Below are 26822 nucleotides of genomic sequence, written 5' to 3' on the forward strand. Positions count from 1 at the left end.
AAGTGACAGTGTTCTTGGAGTGTCCCAGAAGCCACAGGGAAGCCAGAATGGCTACAGCCAAGTGAACAAGTGGATGGAGCAGGAAGTGGTGAGGCAGAGGCGGAATAAGAAGGGGGTGGATATATATTCTATTAGAGCATAGACTCTCCAGGTAATTCCTTTGTTCAAACATATGATACCAAATTCACTTTTTTAAATACTAGGATTTGGAGAAACCAAGGAGATAATATTTGATAACAGTGTTGCTTGGCATTGGGATGAATGAAGGGTAGCAGGAGATGAGAAAGGGAGGGTCCTATCTGAGCCTATCTATCCAGAGATCGAGTTCATTAAAGAACTCCTTGTATACCAGCTCTGGTTTCCTCAGACGTAACTCACCCTCTCCCCTCACCCCGGTCTCTACCTCCCCCAGCATGGCCATTCTTGAGACAGTCTCTTGGGAACTCCTTCCCGCTGCTGTCTCTCCAGCCTCCTTAGGGCTCTCACAGCCTTCCATGAACTCACTCCTTGGTCACTGATTGGTCCAGGGGTGGGCACCTGACTGATCTGAGCCAATGACTCCCTCCCCTGTGTGTGTTTGTGTGTGTGTTTTAAATAGGAGATCAGTTCAGTAAGAGACTCAGAACAGTCTCTCGCAGGTGGTAGGATGTGTAAAATATAAAACTATTGGGAACCATGTGTGAAAAAAAATACATGTGTGAAAACAGCCTGTCTCTAGTGAGAGAGAATGAAGGGATGAAGAGAGAGGAGAGGCCAGAGAAGCAGAGTGAGAGGGGCCTGAGCCCTCTGTTGCAGTTGTTTCTGGAGCTGTGTCCTTGCCCTCCCGCTGTTTGGTTGTTGAAGCTTGCCTTGGATTCCGGGCAATATGATTCCTTTTATGCCTAAGCTTGTTTGAACCCCGTTTCTCTCATGCGCAACTGAGATCACCCACTGCCTGTTTCTTTTTTTTTCTTTGAAGTTTCTCAGAGGCATCTACACAGAGTTTCATTTTTAACAACCTCCCACCTGCCTTCAGTCTAATTTCCTTTAGAAAACGCTGGCCACGACATCTGCGCTTCTCCAGTCTAGGACAGCTTTTCTGTCCTTTTTCTGTCTTGTGAGCTCCTCCATGAGAAAGAAGGCTTGCACTCAAAGGGTTCTGGGAAATAAATGCTCGTGCAATATTCCTATTTGGAGGATGCAGGATGTAGCATATTAAAGGCTTCCTGCAACGAATAAATGTGTTTAACTTGTCTAATCAGAGTTTCCAGGGTTTTTTTTATTCCTAGAACATGTAACATCCCAAACTCCTGACATCCACAGGGCCCATTTGGGAACAAACTGGCCAGGTCCATGTGCGACTGAGCCTGCCTTCAGTGGCATCCTTCCAGGGTGCTCCCTGTACAAGGACATTTGGCCAAGGGGACATCCTAGTGTGGGGCAGTCAGCCCAGTCTCCAAGATCCCTTCTTAATTTCCTCATTGCTCTCCTTCCCACAGGTGGTTCAATAAGCAAATATGTTCTGGTGTTTACAAGGCAGGGTCTCTCTTTGGACCAAGATCCAGCTCCCAGGACCTGGGGTTATCTACAGGCCCCCATGGTCATAGGACGCAGGCTGGCCCTGGGAGGTTCTGGAGAGCCAGGCTCTGCTGGCCAGCATGCAGGGAAGCCAGAGTCTGGCGGCAACCCAAACTTTCACCCATTTGCTAGAGGGGAGGGGCACTGAATTTAGAAAAGTGGATGGGAGGCACTAAGTGTCTCATTAGGAGCAAGCAGCAGATGGGGCTCAGAGGGCCTGGAGTGTGAGGTGAGCGGCCAGAAGGCATTACCGGAAGGATGTGTGTAATGAAGGAGCAGGAGAACTAACCATAAGGTGAGGCAAGTGGCTATACCCGCCTCTCTCTGGCAGGGTGTCCAATTGAGATATGCTAGGAGGAAGGGAGAGACTGGTGGTGGGGAGAGAGCTTGGAGTTTGCAGTCAGTCAACCCTGGGCTAGAACCCTTTGCTGCCTCAGAAGCTTGGGAGGCCTGGGCACGGGTAGAGCTGGGCCTTACAATGGGGAAGACTGGCTGCAGGAAGTGGGGGCTGGGCTGCTTGGCCTCTATCCACAGCTCCCCACCCCCATCTCCAACCTGAGGGCTCAGGGTCTCCCTCCTGCTTGAACCATCTCTCCTTTCTATACCCTCCCCCCACCCCACTGTGTGGCCTCTCCTCAGGTTCACGCCTTGAGCCCCTTCACCACTCCTAACCTTATGCCCAGAACACGGCATTGGTCTTATTTGGTTCCTTTTGCATCCATGGTCCCACTCTTGGGCACCTCTTTACTTTCTCCACCTGGTAGAATTCTGGAGGCTGCCAGCATCCCTGGGCTTACTGGCTACATCACTCCATCTCTGCTTCTGCCTTCACATTGCTGTCTCCTCTGCCTGGCCTTCCTCCGCTCCTCTCATGAGAACCCATCTGTGTAATGCAGGATAACCTATGGACCCCATTCAAATGGCCCATGCACTAGGATGCTTTCCCTGAACCTTCCTCTCCTTGTCCCCAGGTGGAGGTCACTGTCCCTCCTTGTGTATCTTCTCCTCCAGGTTGTGATCAAGGGCTCTGTCTTTTTCAGCTTAAGGTCGTTACTTTGGTGCAATGAATTGTTCGTTGAATAAATAAATGAATAAATGAATGCAGGAAATAAGCTTTAAAACCTGTACATACCCGGGCCCCCAGGGGCTCACACAGGCATTGCGCTGGGCTCCTGAGGGTCTACCCTTTGGCTTTCCAACATTGCACAGCCCCTCCACCTTTCCCCAGCAAGAAGAGCTTGCGTTCCTTTCCACTGGGCCTCCTAGCTGGGCTGGGGTATTCAATATGGCTGGGAGAGGAAGGGACTGGTCCATCCTTTCTTCTCCTGAAATCAGGCCAGTCATCTGCCTAACTTGTTGCTTCAAACCTTTCTCCATGCCTCCTCCCAACACCTCTCCTCACCCTACCTGCCTTCCCTTTCTAATACTACTATCATCTGCCCTTCTCTCATCTAGTGAAATCCAAGGAAACTCATCGAGTCCATGCCAGGAACATCCTTATCATTCACCACATGCCCCCACCCAGGCCTTCACAGGGTGGGCCAAGACAGCTCACGTGAGGCAAACCAGCCTTTCAAAGTCCTGCACCCCTCCGCCATCACCCACTGCCCAGGTCCATGTACCCAGCTCACCTGTCTCTCCCCAGATGGGCAGGTACTCATCCTGCTGAATGTCCAGCATGATCTCCAGCCCGTTGCCTGTCCCTCCCTTGACTGTGGTGAGCAGAGGTTTGCCATCCTCGCCTGAGTTAAACATGTAACACTTCCCATATTTTGTAAACACCTGAAGGAGAGAAGAGAGAGAGAGAGAAGGACATGTGTGATTTCAGGCTGGGCTCTGGAGATTGATGAGACCCCAGAAATCCAACTATAAGCCAAAGTCTCCGCAACCCATCACAATCAACCCCTCTTGGGGACCAATGATTCCTCACCCTGCCTAAGGGCCTGACTTTTGCCCAGTGGAATTTTGGCATCAAAGAACAAATATGGACACCCTTAGGGATTTGTTGCAATAGGATCTGGCCTTTTCTCCCTCTGTGTGCTCCCTCTGTCCACACCCAAGCCTCAAACATTGTTAGTAAGCTCTTGATGCTCCAAACTGCACCTCTGGCTCCGAGATCTTTCCTGGGCTCCAGGCATACTGATCCCAGTGCCTAATAAGCATGTCCTCAGGGGGACCACAGACCAGACCTTTGACACTTAGCATGTCCCCATGGAAACAAGTCTTCCTCAGGCTTCCCATCTTCCAGATGATTCGCTCACATTCCAGTTCTAGGAAATAGCATCACTACCTGAGAAGGGGCACAAGCCAGACCCTCAGAGTGGCTGTCCAGGCTTCCTCTTCCTCACCCTCATATCCAATTAACCAGCAAGGCCTGTCAACACTGTCTGAACAACCGTCTTTCATTTTTCCTTTTGCTTCCTGCATTGCTGCAGCTGAGGACCCAGTCCTTTTTTGCCTGGGGTGCTGCAGTTTCCTAGCTGGGCTCCTGGATTCTGGACAACCTTCTCTGTCCTATCCTTTAGGTCAACTGTGGTTCACTCTTTCTGAAATGCAAACCTGATCTTGTTAATCCTGCGTTTAAAATCTACCAGGGCTTTTCATGCCCCTTAGGCTCAAATCCAGGCCCTCCACACCCAGCTTTCTTGGATGCCTCCACCTATACAAGCTACCATTCCCCACCTGAATCCTTGGAAAACCACTAGGAGGTAACCTTTGTGGGCTCAGGAACTACATCTGCTGAGGTATTTATCCTTAGTGGCCAGCACAGTGCCTGGCACATGGGGGTGCTCCAGAAATATGTGTTGAATGAATGAATGAATGAGTGATTGGGTGGGTGGGTACAGCCAAATCAAACACCTTGTAGCATCCCCAGATGTGCTCTGCTGGTTGCAAACTTGTAGCTTTCTATTTGCTGCTGCTGTTGCCTGGAACTCCTCTCCTTTCTCTTTTTGCCCAAATAACCTCTGGCTCTCTGCCTAGGCAACCTCTAGCTGTTCTCCAAGACTGGATTGATGCATTGCCTTCTCCAGGAGGCCTTCCTGAAGCCCTGGATCAAATTGAGTTTACTACCTCCTCACTGTTCCTTATTCCTTCACCATGGCAGTTATCACATGCTACAGAGTAGCTTAGTCCTAAATCTCTCCTGAACTTGACCCTGCCTTTCATTTCTGAATCCAAGCCCTTAGTACCTTGCCTGGCACACAGTAGGTGCTCAGCCCACTTTTGCTTGATGAATGCACATTGACAAAGATACAATGTAATGGTGTGAGAAAAACCCAGGGCAAGGAATCCAGAGATCTTTGTCCAAGTTTGATGTTGCCACCTATTGGTTGTGTGACTCAAGGTGAACTAAATAAACCCAAGCCTCAATTTCCCTATCTGTGACATGGCAGTTTTAGTCCTTGCCTTAGCTACTTTTCAAGGTTATTGAGAGGATCAACTGAGGTAATACATGCAAAAGTGCTTTGAAACTATAAAAGCTTTCTCCAAATGCTGTGGTTATTGTGATTACATAACTGCTTTGGAACTTGGAGTGGAAGTCAAATTACATCTGGCAAAATTGGCCTGGAAGAGATCCAGGCCAACTGTATCGGATTCCCGCAGCCAGTGAAACTTGGGCCTGGGTTGCCTCTCTGACCATGCTCCATGACCCTGTCCTGTCCTGACTGTGGAAGCCACATAGATATGCCCTGGTTTCCCATCCTTCAATTCAGGGGCAGGTAAATAGCAGGCATGAGTGCTGGAGGCTGCTTTTCTCATGCAGATCTTGGTGGCTGGATGTCAGGACATAAGAGCAACCTGTATCATGTGCCAGGCACTCTGCTAGATGCTTACCGACGCTGTCTCATTTAACCCTTACAACTGTGATCATGGGTGGCTAATGCTGCTCCCCTTATGCAGATGAGGAAACCAAGGCCCAGAAAGGTTAAGTGACTCATCTAAGGTCACACAGCTCTTAAGCAGAGAAGCTAGAATTCAAATCCATGTCTGTCTGATTCTAACACACGTGCTCTTTCTGGGGGTGCTGTCCTGATTCTTTGTCATTGGGATGTTTCTGTGCCATACACTCCTCCTTTCTGCCTTGATTTTTCTATCAGCCAATCAATATTCATATGCATATGCTCCGACTATGGGCAAGGGTTTGGGGATTTCAAAGCAGAATGAGCCCTACTCTCTGCTTGCATGTTCTATAGGAAGCATCAACAAAACAACAGATTCTGCATTTTTCTCCATTGTACAAAATGGCTCCGAGTCCCTGGCAACTGAACTATTTTAAAACAGACCAGCCCTACTCTTTCAGCTTCACGGTGGAGACAGCTGGAACATGATTTTTCAAAGAACTGAGCTTTATCATCACCATTGTACATAGTCACTGAACTTGGCTAATGAACTTGGCCCCCAAGGGGGCCTCTATAATGAACAGACGAGAGCATTTTACAGGTAGCACATCCATTGCAAGGGGTTGAGCACATCTGGAGGGCTCCAATAGAGGGTTTTCTTTGTAAAACCTTCAAATAATGTTTTTGGTTCCAAAATTGTTTACATCATTAATTTTCTATCTATATAAAGAGATTTGTAAGTAAAAGTACTTTTCAGCTTAGTACTAGATCATTGCAAAATCTAGGCCTCTCCCCAACCCCCTCCATTTGGTACTTGAACTTCAGAATATTGGGCTGGGGTCAGAATATATTGTCTACTCTGGGGATCAGCTGTGATCCCAGCCCTGCCACAACCATGCTGTGTGGCACTGATAGAGCTATTGACTCGCTCTGTGCTTCTGAGGGTGAGGATAAGGCACAGGAACTACAGGGGGATGTGGAGATCATCTCGTCCTCCCCCTGACTTCACAGGTAAGGAAATAGAGACCTGGGAGAGAGGAAGTGAGTTGCTCACGGCTAGGCAGCAAGGATGTATCCTAGTTCAACCTGTTCCTTCCTTTATATCAGCCTCCCTCGGTTTCCCCACTTGTAAGAGGATCTAGAGCGTTGCTAACTTCAGTGGATCACTGAGTGTCTGCTCTGTGCAGGCGCTGGGCTGGCAGCATTGAAGCCTTTCCCTGATTAAGACTTTTAATCAAAGTCTTTCCCTGTTGAGAAGGGAGCAGACAGGTCCTTGGGAGTGTAGAGACTTGCTTCCCATCCTTGATGCTCCTTACAGGCCCGGTTCTCATCCTAAGCCCTGGCGGCAGCTCCTACAGGGAGCTCTGTCAGCCCCACCTTTCCTGCTCCCTTCCCATGGGGGTGGGTGCTGGGGCCAATGTGCACAGTTGCCGCGTGTGAACTGGCGCAGATCAGAGCTTGGTGAGGGGTGGTGGCAACCAGAGTGGCAGGGCTGGGAGCTGGAGGGGGACTGCAGCTGTGTCTGAGAGACGGCCAAGTGACAGTCTGTAAGAGCCAAGTTCTTTATTTCTTTTTCTTTTTCTTTTTTTTTTTTTTCAGAGAGAGGGGAAAAGGAAGAGAGAAAGAGAGGGAGAGAAACATCAACATGTGGTTGCCTCTTGCGCGCCCCCTACTGGGGACCTGGCCAGCAACCCAGGCATGTGCCCTGACTGGGAATGAGCCACACCAGCCAGGGCTGTAAGAGCCAAGTTCTTTATCAAGTCAGAACCACCATAAAGAGGCCCGACACTGTTCTGTGGCTTTCTGGTGCATTTAAGATGAAGTCCCAAATCCTCACTGGGCTTCCATGGCTCAGCTGGGGCTCCTTTCCTTCCCTTTCTCACGTGCTTCAAACACACCGGCCTCTTCAGTTCCCGAAATGTGCAACAAGCTCATTCCCCCACAGGGCCTTTCTACATACTGTTCCTTCTGCCTAGAATGTTCTCGCTACACTCTTTGCCTGGCCAGCTTGTGCTCAAGCCTTGGCTTCAATGCCACGTCCCCACAGGCCTCTCTTCACCACCCTGCCCCTGCTCCCGGCCTCCATCTAAACTGGGACTCCTTGTTATTCAACTTTGCACCGCTGCTTTTCTCCTCTATGGCACAGATCAACGTATGCAACTAACTTATTAGTTGGTCCTGTCTTACACTAAACTGGAAGCTCCAAGAAAGCAGGGACTGTGTCTGTGATGTCGAATGAAGGAATGAATGGGCTTCAAGGTGCTGCTGTTCCCACCCCCTTGCCCACCTCTGGGAGGCGCCCTCTGGTGCTGGCCGGCCAGCCTGACCTGATTCTGGTGGCAGTTCAGGCTGCCACTTGTCCTAGTCCCCTCCCATTCCTTTCTCTGCTGTGGCCTTCTCACCTTCCCACTTAATTGTACTGAAGCATTTTTGCTTGCTTCTCTGTGAAGGTATTAGAGGAACTAATCCTGTCAGGAACTAAGACAGTTCATCTTCGTAGGAGCAGGAGAAGGGGCTCAGACACAGCAGGGCACCTCGGCTGGCCGCCTGCCCACCCCGCTGAGCTTCAGCTCCGCCTGGCTTTTTAGAGAGGATTATTTTCCTCTGCACTCAACATCAAAGGCCTGAGGGCTATTTACATACAATGCGGTTTTTGCTACAAACTTGAGCCAAGACTCAGCTCTCTTTCCCTGCTTCAGGGCATAATGATGTGTAAGAGAAACACAAGCTTCACATTTATGCCTTATCGCCCCCTAGTCAGAAAACAATTTATTTAAGTCCAGACTGTTAGGTGGAGCTCACTGCTTCTTCAAACCTGCCGTTCTTCCGGGCATTTCTCTGCTCTCCAGGTGAGTGCTGGCAACCCCATCTTGGCTGGCAGGGCTGGATCTGCAGGGTTGCTGAGGGCTTAGAATTGCCCTTAGTGGAATTGATTTGTAAGAATTAATGGTGCACACTTCAAACCTGGATCTCCAGGAGTGACGGGGACCCGGAGGTAAAAATGGGGCATGAAGGTCATCCTCCTTGCTAACATTTTGCATCACAGTTTAGAGACTGCATCTACTTCAACTACTCAATGGCCCCATGAAATTGGAATGAAAGAAACAGACAATTCCTGAGCCTCTACTTTTTCTTATATGCAAATTGGGCAAGATAATCTTGCTGTGTGCTTGTAGGGCCCAGATGTGAGCGTGAAAGTTGATTTGTTTGGAAGATTATATATGATATATCTTTACTAGTTATGAATCCACAGTGGTGGTGGAGGTAAGGTAGTTACTATGCCTCTCTTTTTCAGCACATGACAGGTAAGTGTTGGGTAAGGGGGGTTAGCCTAAAGAGGGGGGAGGATTGAGGGGTCCTGTCTGTTTACATCTCCACAATAACAAGCTCATCTTGAAGTAGTTAGAGACCACGAAAACCACCAGATGCTGCTGATTGCTTGCTCTGTGATGATGGTGAGCCTGTCTCTAGAAGCCCATGGAGTTCTGTAGGAGAGGGAGATGTTTTGATGCGTACAACCCATTGTGAAAATCTAGATTTAAATGCCAACAACTGCATTGTGTCCATCTATTGGTACAGTAAATAAACACCACCAGTCTGAAGTGGGCACATTCTAAATCAGAGAAACATGGACGTGGGCACAGGAAGAGGGTCTCACTGCCTTCCAGGAGCTCTTAGTGGAGTTCTGAAGTCACCAGCTGGCTTTGCTGCCCTCCCTGGAATGGCATTCACTTTACATTTGCCACCACTAATTTCTGCAACAGCCTCACCAGGTTATCATCACACCTATTTTACGGGTAAGAAAACTGAGTCCCAGAGTGGCCAAGGCAGGTCACAGAGCTGGTAAGTGGGGAATTGAGGGTGAAATCCACTTTCACCTAACTCTAAAACCCGTGCTCCTCATCTGCTGTTCCTTGTGGCTGCAGCTCACACCCACACCCCTTCCCAACCAGCTCTCTTCTTGGCAGGTGTGTTTGGTGTTTTGCTAACACTCCAACTCTCTCACTTGGCAGTGGGGGAGGCGCATCTCACAGTCAGGGAATCCTGGGAGAACGCAGACACAAAAACGTTATTGCCCAAACACCTGTTTTGTCCGTGGAGAGTCCAAGACCCCGAGAGGTGAAGTGATCTGCCCTGGATCACACAGCTAGTTTGGGGGCAGAGTTGAGATCTGACCGGGGTCTGATGACCTGGGTTTATATTCTTCCTCTCAAGCTTTCTGTTGGCACATGCCATGGGTTGGGGTAGTGGCCAGGCCCCCCTTCCCAGGGCACTGCATCCAGGAATGAGAGAAAGATTGACAAATGCTGCTGGATGCTGGCATCCACGTTCAGCATGACCTGTTGGGGTGACCTGCCTTACAGGGTCCTGGGAATGCACCATGGAGCCCTTGCTGGGAAGGTTAGGAAAAGCTGGTACTCACAAAGACAGTTTTCTGGTCCAATTAATAGTGCAACCAACACTCTACGCCACGTATCTATTTAAGAAAACAAATTACGTATAAGCTCTCTTAAGGACTGCTGAAATATCCACTTACCAGCACACAGCTGGGCCTGCAAGCTTCAAACCTCGAAAGCCATTCATTAATCCTGACCTTGCGGGCTTCTCCTAGGCAGTGGGGTTCTTGTCTCTTCTTGCTTACTTCCCTTGAAGGGAATGAAATTGTACTGCTCTAAAATGCCTCTAAAATCAACCTTTTTTTTCTCCCTGAGTTGATTGAGCTTGCTTCTTATTGAGTTACTGAAATGTCTCATTAGGCTGTTTGCAAAATAATACGCATGTCAAAGCCAACCATTTAGTTTCATTTGTTTGTTTTTTCTCTAACTCCTCAAACACATTTCATAGGACTGGGAAGTGAGAAAGTCTGTCAAGTGGGTCACCAGGCGTCCAGTAGACAAAATGAATCTGCCTTTTGTTTTCCAAAGTTGCAATTAATATGTCTGAAAATTAAATGCAGCAGAGGGATGGATGTGTAGGGAGGCCAGGCCGCCATCGATGGCCAGCTCTTTGACAGCAAAGATTGTGTCATTAAAACACCTGCCTGCTCAATCATCTGTTCCTGCGCCAGAAATTGTTGACCACCTACTATGTTCTGAGGACTGTTGCATGCCTGTGCCTCACAAAGCTCCCCACAATAAAATTAAAAAAGCAGTTTCTACAAACAACCATAAAAGCACCTCCACGTGCAGGTGCTGTCCCGGGAAAGGCCATGAGAGACACCCAGCTCCTTCGCAACCACTTGTCCGTTCTTGCCCACCAGGGGGCACCATCTGTCTCAGGACATTGTTCTTACCATTCTCCCTAGAGGCTACTTTTCAGGAGGGAAAGGGGAGGATGAGGGATAGTTGAGCTTTGTCCATGAGTTGGAAATGGTGCTGAGGGCTTCACATGCTTTCTATCTTTTAAGACCCATCAATGTAGATGTTATTCTCCTCAATTTACAGATGTGGAAACTGAGGCTCTTAAAGGCTAAATGCCTTGTCCAAGGTTCTACAGCCAGGGAGTGGCTCTCCTGACTTTCCCCTTTATATCTGGGCTGTTAGAAGAACGCTTAGCATTATCTGAATGTAGGACACAGAAATGGGACCCTCCTCCTCCATGCCCCATACCCATCTGCCGGGGTGTGACATTATTTCTGTGCCAGTTTCCCTAAGGGGCCTCTCCGGTCTCTTCTCTCCAAGCCTGAAGCGCAGCCCAGGCCTTTTCTGCTGGGCAGCTGTCCAGACAGCTTCAGAGGGCGCAGGAGGAGATGTGTGAGCGCATCGTGGAAGAAAAGAGCAGCAAGTGACGGAAACTCTGTCTGTCAGCTGGGAAAACAGCACCAAAGCTATGGGTAATTCTGCGTGTTTGCCTTCAGTTCAAACATTTTGCGAGCAAAGGCTCTTTTGGCGGACGGCTCACGGAGGCAGAGGGAGATCTGAAGGCGTTCCAGGTGGCATTCCTCTGGAAAGTTGTTCAAAAGGCCAGACCTCCGCTGATGAATTGCTCCTGACGCCTCGGATGTGGGGGCCCACTGTGAGTTCGACAGCCCCCGGCTGGTGGGAGTCTGGGCTCCACCGAGGCTTCCAGCAGGACTTGGCGACGGTGCGGTTGCTCTTTCTGCTGCAGCCCTCCGCGGCCTGTCTCCTGTGCAGAGAATTTTCTTCTCTGGGTGCCCATACTTGGCCCCACCCCTGGCACACAGTAGGCACTCGTGGGAGGTGTTTGGGCAAAAGAAAAAGTCAGGCGTGGAATTGGGAACCAGGCAGCCCCAGCTTCCATGCTGGCTCTTCGCTGATTTAGGGGAGACGTTTCGTCCCCTTTGTATCTCAGTCTCTCATCTTGGAGATGCTGGTAAGAGCACCTTCCCGTGGAGCTAGGGTAAAGATCAAAAGGGCTATAATGGTCTGAAAACATTTTGTAGGAAAAAAAAACACTTCAGCCCAGGCAGAGAGTATTCCTGTTTGTGGTTTGCACCTTGCCAGAGCCCTGCAGGAGCAGGGGAGGGAAAGTGCTGTTGTTTGGCCGTATAAACCGAATCTGAGATGCCATCCCATCTGGGACCGCGTGTGTGGCTCAGCCATTCACTCGTGTAGTGAACATCTATGAACACCTCTTGTGTTTTAGGCACCGTCCCAGGCATTGCGGATGCAGAGATGAGTCAACCTGTGAGGAACCAGCTTGTAGGGAGGCTGGCCAGGCAGACTGAGGCTGGGTGGTGCCAAGTGCTAGGGGAGGGTGGAGAAGGAAGCTGCCTGGTGGGCAGTGATGGGAGCATGTGGGGCTATTGCAGAATTCTCCTCAGGGACAGCAGTGGGTGCCACCAGTGGTATGGAGCAGGTTGAGACAGATCCCTTGGACTGGCTCCTGGTCTTAGTGGGGCCATGCTGATGCTGTGAGGATGGGGCCAGTGGGGCCAGTCTAGGCTTCTGGCCACCTGCTGAGCCCTGCCTGTCTGCCTGTCATCCTAGTTCCCTTCCACTTCCAGAACCTAATACCTCTAGCTAGACGTCTATGGACTCTAATAACAGGCAGGTAGGATTTTTGGAAGAATGCAGTCTTTGGAGTTACATTGTCCTGGCTGAACACCTACTATGTGCCAGACACTGTGCACAGTGCATGATGGAGCTTAGTTGTCAGAGAGTAGATACTTATTAAGACAGAGATGCATGACTGAGAGGAGGTGGCATATGGTTCTCTCCAAAGAAAGATGTGCCAGTCCTAGAGGCCGCAAGCCCGGGTCTCTGGTCTGCCGTCCATAGGGCCAGTGTATGTGGATTAATGAAAAGGGCACCTTTCTAGCCAGCCAGGACTGACTCTGAAGAGTGAAGCCTTAGCTGTGGGGGCAGGACTCAGGAGGGGCGCCTTTCCTTCAAGGAGGGAGAGTGTGGCCATAAACTGCCCACAGTCCCGTCATCACTCACCCCTCTGTCCCCGCTCCCTGCTTCAAACCCTACAGATGTCATTCCTGCTGCCCAGCCTGTTCCAGTTCCAGGCAAAGCAGACTGGGGGCAGGGTGTACAGCGCACAGCGGCCCAGACACCCCGGGGAGGTGGCACTGAGTCCTGCCATACTCAGCCGTTCTGGGGCTCAGAGCCCCGCAGCAGGGCACACCTTAGTCTACGTTCTGATTACTCCTGAGACAACGGGTAAAGTGCCGGGCAGGGGGGAGTCACTTAATAAAATTAGCTAATGTAATTATTTAGTAAGGACTCTGCACCTGAGTTCTGAAATCGGAGCTTCTGCAGGATGTGACTTCTGGGTTCATGATCCCTGTTACACATTTTTTTTTTATTGCTGCTCGCCTGATGCTGTGACTACAGCCCTGTGTCTAGTTCTCACTTCTGCCTGCAGGACCTGCAGGTGTATGTGCACACTTACGTTTCCTGTAGCATGCCCAGGTGCTTTCCGGAACATTCCTTGGCTATCCCTGTATAGGAAGTTTGTATCAACCTCACTGGACATTTCTGCTTGTCTGAACTTCACATTTCCTGGGTGTTTCCAACACCCATGTCAGGGGCTTGGGTGGGCTTCACCCTCCCACTGTGAGTGTGTTTTATACCTGGATAGCAAACCCCGAGATAAGACATGTGCCCCTCCCCGCACCTGCCTCACTATACACCTTCTGGGGATCGCCCTTCTTTGCAGCCGGGGTGAGATGAGGGAGAAGAAAGGAGGTGAACCAGCCATGTGCTCTGTTGTGTTTTTGGTTAATTTCACATTATTATACAGGGCTGCATTGAAGACGACGCATCAGTGAAAACCAAATGATGGTTTATGATGTTTACAGAGAAAAAGCAGATGTTCCAATTAAAGCCAAGGCTAAAAGCAGTCTCAAGGTAGGCTGATCGTAAAAGCTGATCAAGAAAAGGTCAAATAAGTAACTACCCACACGGCACTGAAATCCTCATACCACGGTTTTACCAATTTCCTGTTTCTGCACTTGCAACATATTTCATCTTCTTCGGGAACTACTCAGAGAGTGTCATTGTCTTCTCGCTCTTCCTCAAGGGGGGCCTAGAGGTTTAGTAGCATGTGATGTTAGTAGCAGAGCTTGCACGACGAGTGTTCAAAGGCACCGCAGACTCACAAACGCAGAGGGTGTTCAGCAGTTTAATGTAATGGCTTTCCTGACATTGGAATCGGGGCCTGGTTGGCAGCCCCCAGCATGTACGACGCCACCCTCCTTCCTGGGTCCTCGGCAGATGTAACCGATCAATCGCGACCCTCTTCCCCTCCGGGTCTCCTGGTTCTTTTCTGCCCAGCAATTCTGGTGCCATTATGAGTGGGGTGAACCCCGTTTGCCTTCTTTGTGCCAGAAGAATGTGTGTTCTGCTGGTGGTGCCGGTGTGTCTGCGCCAAGGGGCAATGTCTGACAGTGGGGGAAGGTTTGGGCAGGATGGTATGAGGGGCACTGCTTTGGGGGTTTAGGTAGAAGCGACTCGATGCCAGAGGCAGGGGCTGGTCTTTGTATATTTGAAAAAACAAATATTGCTCAGACTTGGGCCCTGCACTCTGGTGGAATGAGTGTAACCTTTGGAATCAAATCCTAATTCTGCCATTTATTAGCTTTTAAAATGGCGCAGATATTTATTCAGCGTCCCCCTGTCAGATTGCTGGAGGAGCCCTCCCAGGAGGCTCTGATTTCATTGCACCACAGTTCTGTGACTTGTGATCAATGTATCAAAGGAGCTATGATGATTAAAGGTTTCCAACATGAAAGACAAAGCGTTCTTTAGTTCATTCAACATCTAATGAGCAAGTATTACATGTCCAGTATGCAGCCAGGCCCTGGGAATACAAAGATAAATAGGATGTGGACCCTGCCCTCAGGTTGTTCCTGGGCTGTCTGGGGGGAGATGGAGAGGAAGCAGCTTTGGATCACTGAGGAGGCAGAGCAGCTGCAACACCATCATGGGTCCATGCGCATCCCTTCAGAGTGCGGCTCCTGAGGAGCGCTGGCATGAAGCAAGGTCCACCCTTTGTCTGCCTGGGGCTGCGTGCTGCTGCAGCAGGGCCTGGGTTCAGCTACCTCTTTGACAGCAGCACACCATCCAGCCGGCCTCTCCCGTCCTCTGCACCCTCCCCCATTCCCACTTGTGTCTCCTCACCTCCAAATCAAGGGCGAGGCATATGATGTGCTGGAAGCGTGGAATTTTAGGGAGACACACATTTCTGGGGCTGCACTCACACTCACCTGAGCGTGAGCACCTCCTTAAATTTTGCACCCTCCTGGCAGGCACAGGGCATGCACAGCAGTGCCACACTTGCCGTACCCTAGTCTGGGCCACAAAGGCAGGAGTAGAGACATTGGTGATACAAATTTCAACTGATTTCACAACAAGCCTGCAAAATAGACTTGATTGTCCCATTTGCAGATGAGGAAACTGAGGCTCAGAGACAGCGAGTTACTTGTAGAGGCATCAGGGAGCAGTGACAGGTCGCAGGCTTTTTCAGAGGGACGGATCCAAGTGGGGATCCCAGTCACCCCAGGCCTCAGCCCTGTGACCTTGGGCCGGTTACTTATGTTCCCTGAACTTGTGATGCCTCATCTGAAGAATGGGGATAAGAATACCTCTCGGGGTTAGGTGGCGCTGCAGAGCTGTTTCGGGCTGAAACGAGGGGCTGGCTATGGCACCCCACTGGACTTGGACCATTCCCAGGGAGAGGGAAGAACCCCGGGTGAGAGTAGAGGTGCCAACACTGCGAGCGGCTGGGCTGGTGTGTCAGTCCTGCCAGGGGAGCGCTCACCACACTCATAGCTGCCCCAGCTCCAGGGACTTCGCAGGTAACCAATGAACGCTGAGTAAATGAACGTATCCATTTACATGTCTGTCCCTGTTCCATCCCCAAACCATGGGATTATGTCTTATTTACCCAAGGGCTCCATGCAGAGCCTAGATAAGCATAGGTACTCAACAGAAGTTTGTTGAATGAATAATTTAAAGTAAAAGAGAATGACTGGAAGAAATTAGGCTGCAATTTGCTTTATAAAGAAAGATAAATTTGCATACAATTTAGCTGTCGAAAGGCTGCATAAAGTGAGTAGTCAGTGTGGCCCCACCCCGTGAGCCAGCTGTCTCCCAAGCAGAACTTCAGCAGGCAGACAAGACCTTCCCCCATAACAAGCCTCTGCCTATCCCCGTGGCTCCAGGTGGAGCGGGCCAGGAAAGAATTTGGTAAGAAGGTCAGGTCTCCTTTCATCAATGTTAGCGGCTAGTCCCCCCGTTTTGTGAAAATGAGGAAAACTGGTGGGAGGAGCTGGGGGTAGTGAGGACAATCGGAGCAGGCTGCCCGAGGATCCCAAATGCGAGAGCAGACACTGAGGGGGCGGCCTCTGGGAGGGAGAGGAGACTTACTCTGTACAGCTGCGGAGAGAGTGGCTCTAGGGTTTGGGTTGGACTCACAGGAAGAGCATAACAATGAAAACATCCCAAATCATTTTTTTTCTGGGGAGATGGACATAATCTATATCATAAGGGCATGGGTTACCCAGGTGCATCCATTTGTCAACACAGTACAGGTAAGATTTGTGAATTACCATGCACATAAATTTTACAACAAAAAGGAAATGCTAAATCATTATCACATTGTCACCCCATGTGAGGGATGGCTGTGGGCAGAGGTGCAGAGGCAAGGAGAATGTCAGAATGCTAATGTGGTTGGATCTGGGTGGTGGGCAGGTAGAGTTTATTAAACTTTTTCTATTTATTTCCGATATGTTTGATATTTATCACAATAAAAACACGTATACATTACTTATTAAACAAAGATGGATCAAAAAGGCTGCTGTAGGAGATAGTGCACTCTCTGTTACTAGACGTACTTATGCAAATGCTATGTGCAAACCACCCCACCCCCCCAAAAAAAATCTGGGACCTTGTCGGATATTGCTAAGAGCAGAAGATTGCACCAGATGACCTTGGCCAGGATCCTCAACCTCTTTCTCCATAGGGAGGGGAACTGGCAGGCCTTTCTGGCACTGGCTGAGGGTCTAGGGGAGAGCTGGATGCTCCAGAGCCGGGACCTGAAGCCAGAGACCCTCATTTCAGACAGCGCATGGCCCTGGGGATGGAGGTGAGGCAGACAGCTGAGGTGTCTAGAAAGGCCCCTGAATCTGCAGAGAGGGGAGCAGAAGGAGGGGAAGGTCCGAGTCAGTATGAGGAATCACAGGTCTGGAAAGCAGTCTGAGCCTGGGACTGCAAGAGTTTTCAGGCTCAGAGCCGTCTGTCACTGCCCCCTAGCTCTGTGAACCCAATCAAGGCATTCAGCTTCACGAGCCTTGATTTTCTCACCCATGAAAGGGAAGGCAGGACCGTCCTCACAGGGCGGTTGTGAAGATTAAGTGGGCTTGTGTGCCTGGCATATAGACAGTCATGCTTATTACAGTTATCATTATTAATAAAGGGGAGGTGAGCCCAAGGAGAGGCAGGGTCCAATGGGGAGAAGTGAATTGAACTTGAAGGTCTGTCTCAAACACCAGCTACCACTGGAGGGCCACATTTCTGGGATCGCTGTGGCGGGGTGTGTGAATAGGTCAGCCTGGCTTAAAAGGCAGGGGGCAAAAATCTGTAAAGTTCCTCCCATTGATAAAATTCCAGGATTCCAGAGGAATCCTAAGCAGTTTTCACATGTAACCACTGGGGCACTCGGTGCTGCAGGTCATTCCCGTCGCTCATAGAAGGGCATAGTGCCCAGAGCCATGTGTCCACATTGCCAGGACACAGACTCCCCCTGGCAGGCCCCAGGGCCCCCAGACCCACTCAGCTGCAGCCATGACCCCCCAAACCCTGAGCTAGTCTTCTGGACCGAGCCCTGAGTCACACTGTGAACCCCATAAAGGAGGGAAAGGCATCTTCTTCATCTCTCTGTCTCCAGCTGCTGGCAAACAATGGATGCCTAATAAATGGGTGTCACCTAAACAGAAGCTCTAGCCGAGTGTGGAGACAGGTACAGCAGCCAGGCCGGCCCACCTGGAGGGGGCACTGTGAGGATGGGGTGGGGGCCACAGCCCACCTTCCTCCAGCTGGGCCCACAGAGACGCAGGAGGCCCACGAGCTACCACTGTCAGCAGGCAGTGCTCCCAGCAGATGGTGGTGGCCTCTTTATTTCCTCAAATGGTCCAGAGCACGGCGTGGCCAACCACCGAACGTACCATACATCAGACAGCTAATGGTGCGTTTTAGATCATAAGTGGCAACCACCAAATGAGACCCGGGAAGGGAATTAGAGCCAGATGCACAGCAGGGAGGGAAAAAATCAAGAAGAGCCTCAGAGGAACGAGGCCAGAAGCAATCACTCTGAGACTAGAGAAACCATCTCCTGGTACCTACAGGCCAGGGGAGTTCAAGTCATTTAAAATTGGCACCCTTTGTGGAGAGCTGGGCTGGACACTGGGCCCCTTGTCCATCAGCAATGCCAGGCCTGGCCCTGACCACAGTGTTCTAAAGGCCCTGTGAGCTTCTCCTGGCCACTTATTTTGGTTTTCATTCAACAAATTTTTTTGCACACCTACTATGTGGCACGAGATTATGTATCATAGCATTTAAAGTCACAGGTTCGGAGTTAAACTGCCTGGCTTCAGATGCTGATCCGCCCGGACCCAGGACCGCGTTCACATCCCTTTTCTCCGTTCTGCCTGGTATAACACCCTCCACCTGACAAGGCTGTCTGGCACAAGGTTAAACGGGACAATATGGAGAAGGTGCTTAGAGCAGCAGTGAATGTGTCCCCATGGATCTTTGCCTTCATAAGGACGCACTCTGCCATTCGAGTGCGGGGAGGAGGGAGTGCACCAGAGTTTCTGTGTTCAGCTAGGGACCTGCACACAAATGGCATTCAGGTCACACATGTGAACTGAGCAGAGTGCACACCCACAGGCACACACATGCACACACACACACGGACACACACATTCACTCACACGTACACCTACACGGGCACCCGCACATCTATGCACGCAGAGCTATTCTCGGGTCCTGGCTTTATGCAGGCACTTGTTTGCAGGGCTCTCTGATTTCTGGCACTTGGAGTTTCTCTTTCTTTGGAGCTTGGCTCTGCAATTACATGTATTTAAATGGCTCTTTGTCCTGCATTTCTGTGTGCATGCAGTGGGAGATAGGTCTGTGTTGGCTCAGTTCATCATGGAGATGGAATTAGAAATCACAACCAAAATTTTAATTTTATTTTTTCATGCCCACCTTGTTTCACAAAGGTATTGAGGTTATTTATAATGTAAATAAGATAAATATTTATATTATAAATATAATAAGAGATAAAGAAGATAAAGTTCCCCCTTAAGGATTCTGGAGTTCCTTTGAGGGGGTGGGCAGGAGAGTAAGCAAACGGGGTGGGTGGGAGAATAAACAATAGCAGAAGGTAGCATGTGGTAGAGGAAGGGACCAGCCAGATACACTGGGGAGGCTCAGAGTGGGGCCAAGTGGCATGTCTGGCCTGAAGGTTTGGAAAAGGCTTTGTGGAGGTGGTGGGCTCGGTGCTGTGGCCGGACGGAGGTGGACTTCAGGACACCCACAGTGCAGAAGGGCAGAGTGCAGCATGAGGAGAGAGAGAGAAGTGTGAATGGACATACGGGTGCTCACTGAGCATGCTGGTGGGACTGGAGGGGAGGCTCTGGGGGGAAGGAAGCACTGGAGGAGATGGGAGAGGCGGGCCGGGCCAGACTGTGATGTCCTTGTTGTGGGGTTAAGGCCAAGCATGGCGTGACAGCTTCCAGTGTCATGTATTTCATTCATAGTGGTCTCATGTGTTATTATGCCCTCCCTTTTTAAAAAGCATATTTTATTTTATTTTATGTTTTTATTTACTGATTTTAGAGAGCAAGAGAGAGGGAGACATTGATTTGTTGTTCCATTTATCTGTGCATTCACTGGTTGATGGCTGTACATGCCCTGTCTGGGGATCAAACCCTCAACCTTGGTGCGTCGGGACGACTCTCTAACCAACTGAGCTAGCCAGCCAGGGCTACTATGCCCCTTTTAGGGATGGGAAACTTAGACTCTTAGAGGCCACAAGCCATTCTGCCACAAGCAAATCATTATCCCAAACTCAGCCCAGTGCACAGTGGAAGACACAGAATTCTCAGACTGTCTCAGCTCATTTCACAGAAGAGGCAACTGGAGTGCAGAGAGAAAGGCCCCAACTTCTGCTTATAGGCTTGATTGACTGATGCATTCACTCATTTCTGCATTCAACATCCACGCTCCGCTACACCCAGCTCTGAGCACTATGGGATTGCCACAAGGTGAGGGAACAAATGTTGAGAACATAACGTGTGAGGTGCTTTCATGCAACATCTCCTTTGTTTCTCTGAGCATCTCATGTGCAAGGGGTTAGGACCCTGTTTTACATGTGGGACAGCTGGGCTCAGAAAGGTTCAGTCAGTCACTCAAGGTCGAGTGGCATTAACACCCAGGTCGGTGCAACACCAGAGCCGGTTCCTTCCCCTTGTGCACACCGACCGCTTCCCTGCTGTCACACCCGCCTGCAAAAGCTTAACAATCAGGACGATTACGATCTTTCTTGACCCAGTGAGGACATTTCTGAGAGTGAAAGGTAGGGGCACTGATTACACCAGGACAACGAGCATAGCCTGGCTCTGTCCAGGGCAAACCTGGATGCAGGGCCACCTTATACTAAAGGTGAATTGTTTATATTTGTAGGAGGCTTTATAGTTTTTCAAAGTGTGTTTGCACTTTCAATCATGCCTCATTTACATGGTGCCAAGAGAGAGTTTCCTGGTAACTAAAGTTCATCCTTTGAAACACTGCAGCCCAGGTTTCCTGCCTCAGTAAGGGGATGACCTGTGTCATCCCCCACTGGCCTTGCTTTCCAGCTTGCTGGGAAGAGCTCAGGCAGAGCTGAGAAGGGGCAGTCCAGTGCCTTCCCTGCCCCAAGAGAAGGACAGGCACCCACAGTTGCTGTGTGAGACCCTCAGATTCTCAGACCACAATAGTTCTGTACGGGGCTTTCTGTGGCCAGCTTCTTTCAAAGTCACTCAAAACCAGCATCAACTAAGGCAGAGACTTAGCACAGCAGAGCAATGTCATCTCAATGAAGACAAGAAGGCCCTGGGGAGGACAGATCTTTGGGCTCAATGAGTTCAAACTCCTCATGTTTTGGAAGAAGTCAATGTGACTTGAGAAGAAGATGACTCGCTCAGAGTCACAGGGCTAATTAGTGGCGAAGGCGGCCAGGAACCCAGGTTTCCTGACCTCCAGGCTGGAGGTCATTCCCTGAGTCCTGCTGTCCTCACGAGCACCCTCATCGTCCCTCCTCCACCCCAACACATGGGACCTCTGGCAAGTGCCTGGACACACTCCACCTGCCCTCCACGACTTTGGCGCACCTTCTCTGGGAGTGCCCTGCCCGGAAACTCTTCACCCGCTCCCAGAGGAAGTGGGACCATCTCACCCGGGCAGCTTTACCCGAACACTGTGCCTCTCTGGACCGGGTTTGAGGTTAGTTTTTGAAATCTATTATATTGTGGAATTTATGTGTCCATCTCTCCATTTGATTTCAGGCTCCCAGAGGGCAAAGATTTGTTCTTGTTCATCCCTGTATCCCTGTACCCCACATGGGGCCTGGTATAGGGCAAGCTTTCAATCAATGTTATTGCTTTAAATTGAAATGCCCTTCAGGGGAAGGGAGTGACGACCAGAGAGGCTGAGGAGAAGGGGCAAAAGAAGCAGGCCGGCAGCTACAGACACTGAGGGCTGACCTCCTGGCATCGCCACGGGGCCGAGGGGGTTCTGTGTGCAGCAGTGGTGCGGAACAGGCCTGAGGGTGAGGGAAAGAGCAAGGGGGGCTGGCAGCTGCTGGGACGGCTCCGCTCTGCATCTGCCTGTTGGTGTCAGTCTCTGGAAAAGTACCAGTGAATTAAAGCCCAATAAAAAAGTCAATTAAATCCAAACTCATTTATGCCTTCAGCTCTCCCAAACCAGTGAGCCAGAATGCAAGCTGGGCCGATATTTCTCCACTTCCCTCCACATCTGCATTGGTTTCCAGCGAAGCAACTGTGACACATTTTATTTCAACTAAAAATGGGGCAGATAGACTGACAGCTAAGTGACAGCTGCCGGGGGCTCTCTGGATCCCACCCAAGACATTCATATTAGTGGGTGTGATGTCCATGTCCTGACCTTGGGCTCTGGGTGGGGCACTGGGGATTGTGTGTATTTGTGTGTTCCCATACATGTACTGGGGGTCTGTGTGCACATACAGGATGGGGCAAAAGTAGATTTATAGTTGTTCGTATGGAAAATAATACAATCACTAATAAATAATAATACAAGAGCAAACTTTGTATTTCCCGTACTTACAACTGCAAACTTACTTTTGCTCCCACCCAGTATGGGTGCGTGCACTGTTGTTTGCTACATACGTGCAGCTTGCACTTTTGTGGGTTGATTCATCCATGTATTCCACACACACTTATTGAGCACCTACTATTTGATGGACACTGTACTTGTCTCTGGGGTCCTCATGCTGGAAGAGATAGTCTCAGCCCCTGCCCTCATGGGTTCTACAGTCCAGAGATCTAGAAGGGGAAATGGACATTGAAATAAGTAACAACAGCTAAGTATACTGAGTGTTATGCAGATGCTGGTATGCATGTGCATGCCTGAATATGCATATTTCTGTGTCTGCCTGGAAATGTATGTTCGAGTGCACCAAGCAAGGCAGGGCACAGGGGGTCCTGGAAGGTGGTGAGCCAAGGTATCTGGCACCAGGAAGGCCAGAATTCTTGTTGAGAAGTGGCAAGATTGAGGCTGGGAAGTCAGAGCCAAATTTGGGTAAAGGATCAGTGAGGAACAAGGGAGGGACCGAGGCAGGCCAGCATAGTGGCCATGTCCTTTCTAGGAGGCACCAACGCAGGGGCTGCCCAGTTGTGTTGGGGAAGCCACAAAGAGAATGCCAGGGCCAGGCACCCAGAGCTCTGGGGATCGTCTCCCTCCAAATGTGTATTTTAAATATAAGAAAAATTGAGGAGGAGAGGGGTAAAGGTGATGTCCCCAACATCACCCAGCAATGTATGAGCAGAGTCGATCAGAACACACATTTCATGCCCACTGGTGAGCCCTTCATTGTGGATCCTTGACTAACAGGGTTTCTTCTTGCCCAGAATTTGACCATTGCCCGTGCATTTCCTGATGAGAATAAAACCCCACGCAGTTCTACTTGCTGAAGCCCATCCCCACCTCTCGCCTTTGGCCTGGGCCCCGGACCGCAGCCTCCCTTTCCCACTTTTATCTCATCCTGTATGTTCCTTCAGGGCTCCCCGCCACCTCAGGTAGTGATAACATTTTCGATTTTAGACATCTCAGCAAGTTCTGGCAGGCGGTGCGAGGGAGCACAAATGCTAATGCCTCCATCTGGGATTATGTTAGGAAACTATCCTGACCTGACATTTAAAAAACTGCATTTTCTATTTGGTGCCTCTTCCATCTCCAAGTCCAGGATTGAATAGTATTTAGTAAGCGGGGTGGTGGGGCTGGTTGGAGAGATGCCCTCGCCTGGGTTGGAAAGTGTGCTGGCCTGAGGGTCAGAAATCACGGGTTCCAGTCCCCAGTCGTGTGGGCTTGGGCAGGTGACTCCTCATGTCTGGGCCTCACTTTCCTCGTCTGACAAGTGAGGACGTAGGACTTGACCATCCCTAAGGCTCCTTTCAGCCTTAACCTTTCATGGCTTTTGAATGGCCAGAGTCCCGTCCCCCCTGCCCCAGAGCTCTTGCTTTCTTCCCGTCACCTTTTTCCTGGATGCCAGGGCCACCAGCAATGCCATTTCTCTCCTGACTTTGAGGTGACTTATATGGCAGTGACACACTTTTTCCTGCCTATTTGGTAGCTACCTGGATCTTACCTTCAGACCTCAGCCTAGGTCCCCCTCCTGCCCACTGGAGTTAAATATGATAAGTATGGAGCTGTTCCAGTCCCTTCCCCAAATCCATCCTTACTCCAATGCCCAAACAAGGTTTTTTGGAAAATCTTTGAGTCCATCTGTCCTTGGCTCTATGGCCAGTAGGTTGCTAAACAGGATCCTCCTTTTGCTCATCCAATACATAATTGGCAACTACTGGGGGCAATACTGTTTGGGGCACAGACCTCCTACCATACTTTTCTTAGTGTTGTCTCCCTTCATTCAAAGACGAGGATTTGGCTTGGCCTCTCTCGTCAGATTAGGATCCTTTAAGGCAGAGCTGTGTGTCTCCAATTAAACTGGGGCTCCAATTAGGGCAGAGCCGTGTTCTTCCCAGCAGACTAGGAGGTTTCCTGGGCAGGGCTGTGTCTCCAGGATCTGACTGAGGGCTGAAGGCCCCTCCCCACGACTGGAGGCTGCCTGCTGGCCCTTGTCCAGAGACTGCCTAGATGCCCTGTTTATCCCAAACCCAAAACTCCTGTTACCTCAGGTCTCTGCCCTTTGCTTTGTAAGCAGTAAAAAACAGAAGGCAAGCAGCTTCCTTTTACAGGTTGTTGGTTTTTAAATAAAGATAGTTAAAATAATTTACATTTTGCTCAGGGGAAAATGGAGTGAGAAAGGAGGGGTAAGCTTTCCTGGCAAGGAAAAGAGGCATAAATGTCCTGCTGAATGCTCACTCAGCGGCCTCCACTCATTTACGTGCAGAGCAAACACTGTGATTTAAGCTGCGTTCCCGGGATGGGTTAGCACTAGGGCTGTGACTGCAGAGTGGACCCGAACACTCTGGGATTGTGGTTGGGCCTCCCAGGAGACAAGGGAGAGAAATAGGAAAGCTGGTTCCCAGGCAGGGAGAGGAGAGTGCTGGAGAAATGGGGGTAGCTCCCCATCTATCGTTTCTTGGGCTTCAACATTTGTTCATGAGTTTATATTCTAGAGCAGGAGCTGGACTAGGAGGTCAGGACCTTGGCTCTCCTAGCTACTACCTACCTGTGTGACCACAGGTAATCCCTCCCCCTCACTAAGCCTCAGTCTTTAATGACCTTGAGTTCCCTCACAGCCCTAATATTCCAGAAGCCTCATTCCAAGCCATTCTGTCAAGCACCTTTTAGCCTTCTGAGTTTCTTCTTAACACGGCTTGCAATTATGCAGGGTGTCCATAAAGCCTGGAAACAGACCGCCATACATAATTGAAGATGTCAACAAGGCCATCTTCAATTTGTTAAAAATAAAGTATTCTCTTTGTTTCCAGACCTTACTGGTACATGTCTATGTGTGTATGATTATTTGATAAATATCTGTTTCTACCACTGGACTGTACACTCCATGAGGGCAAGACAAGGAGCTTACTCACTGTTGCCTCTTCAGCACCTCAGGCAGTGCTTGGCACCTACTGAGAGCTCAATAAATATTAATTAAATGAATTAACCAGCAAGTGCTTGGCAAGGCTTATCTTGCAAATGAGGAGGTTAATGAAGTAAAGTGAAAACTCAAAAAGTGGGCTTTGAGAGAATGTGCTCAGGTGTTTGAGACACCCAGCTCATTACCTGAGCCCTCCGTGGAGTCTGGAGATAGAATTTCCACCCATAGCATTGGGTTGTGGAGGAAAAAAAATGAGACAGGAAGCTAAGAGTCAGCATGCAGAGATGAATCCATTATCACTTAATTTCTTCTGAACATTTATAGATCCTTCCTCTGTCCTCAAAGGATAGCCATGTCCTTTGATAAAGGATCACATACCTACTGGAGAATCTGGACTCACGGCAGGTTAGTGCACGCCCAGTCTGGAGTCCTCAAAACTATAGAGCAGACTCTCTCTGGATAGGACAGAGAGAGCAAGAGAGATTGCCACTGGGCCGGGGGCCCCCTTGGGAACTTTCTGCATTTTTTCTCTTGCCTGGAATGTCCAGCCCCTCCCAGTCCACTTGGACCCATATTTCAAGACTCAGCTCAATGACTACACACTCTACTCAGGTAGAACTGTCCTCTTCTTCCTTTGGACATCACCAGAAAAATAGATATTGATTTATTATGTATCATAATGTACTAGCAATAAACCATTGATTAGGTATTCATCAATGTCCCCAGATATGGTGGCCACCCTATATGTATGCACTGCAGCTGGTAAGCTCTGTGAGCTGTTGGTGTGGCCACATTGAAGTGTCTGGTTCCTCACACACTGGACATGCATGCTGCTGTCCATGGTCCTAAGGTCAGGGCCTTGTGTCTTTCCGAACCTTGGGATGCAGGTGCTTCCCCTTCCTCTTCCACATATAACCCAAAAAGCTCAATAAGGGCTCGGTGGGGGTCTGAGAGAAGAAAGCATGTTGCTTAGTGAAAGGGTAAGTGATTAGTGCTACCTAATCTGTGTGGCTCCAAGGCCTGTCGGCAGGCTCCCCAGTGGCAGTCAGTAACTGAGACAGCAGTGTAGGTGGTTGCTGAGACCTCTGCACCTTTCCCAGTTTGTGTGCTGGCTAGTTAGGTAAGAATTTTCTTTGAAATGCAGGCATCTCAGGTAGACAACATTGAGGGCTAGGTATGGCTTGGACTAGCAGTGTGCTAAGGTTAAAGTCTCTTGCATTCTATTAGGCTGTGAACTGTCCATTTTGGCTAGTATTGATCTCATTGATTTCATTTATAGTAATGAAAACCGATTACTATACCCATTGAAACATTTAAGATATATTACAAAAAGTACAATTTTATAGAAAATTTACTATGTTCCAGGCACCATGACAGTTAGTTTTGCTTTTCATATCTTCTCCCTACTCCTCCAAATAACCCAGTTAGAAAAACTATGTTTATCCCATTTTTGAAAGAACAGATAATGGTCAAACCAACTGCCCAAGGTCACAAAGCCAGTTAAAAACTGAGTTAACTCCAGATTGTTGACTCTACAGACTGTCTGTGTCTTTTTACTAGTCTTCACTACCTAATTTTTAACCAATTGCCTAGCAACAGAAAAAATAGTTTCCATGGCAACAGCAGTAAAATCAGTGTTGGTATTTGGAT

At 49.6% G+C, this 26822-nt stretch overlaps 1 protein-coding gene across 2 annotated transcripts in view; it reads right to left on the reverse strand.

Moving 5' to 3' along the window:
• ASIC2 (acid sensing ion channel subunit 2) overlaps positions 1–26822 on the reverse strand; it is a 926053-nt gene that overhangs the window by 77569 nt on the left and 821662 nt on the right. For both annotated transcript variants that reach the window (XM_045836683.1, XM_045836682.1), the window contains exon 2: positions 3189–3339. In XM_045836683.1, the coding sequence (XP_045692639.1) occupies positions 3189–3339 (151 nt within the window). The remainder of the gene's footprint in view (positions 1–3188; positions 3340–26822) is intronic.

The sequence above is a fragment of the Phyllostomus hastatus genome, unplaced genomic scaffold (genome assembly GCF_019186645.2).
Source record: "Phyllostomus hastatus isolate PE091 unplaced genomic scaffold, TTU_PhHast_1.1 phas_contig_210, whole genome shotgun sequence".
NCBI lineage: Eukaryota > Metazoa > Chordata > Mammalia > Chiroptera > Phyllostomidae > Phyllostomus > Phyllostomus hastatus.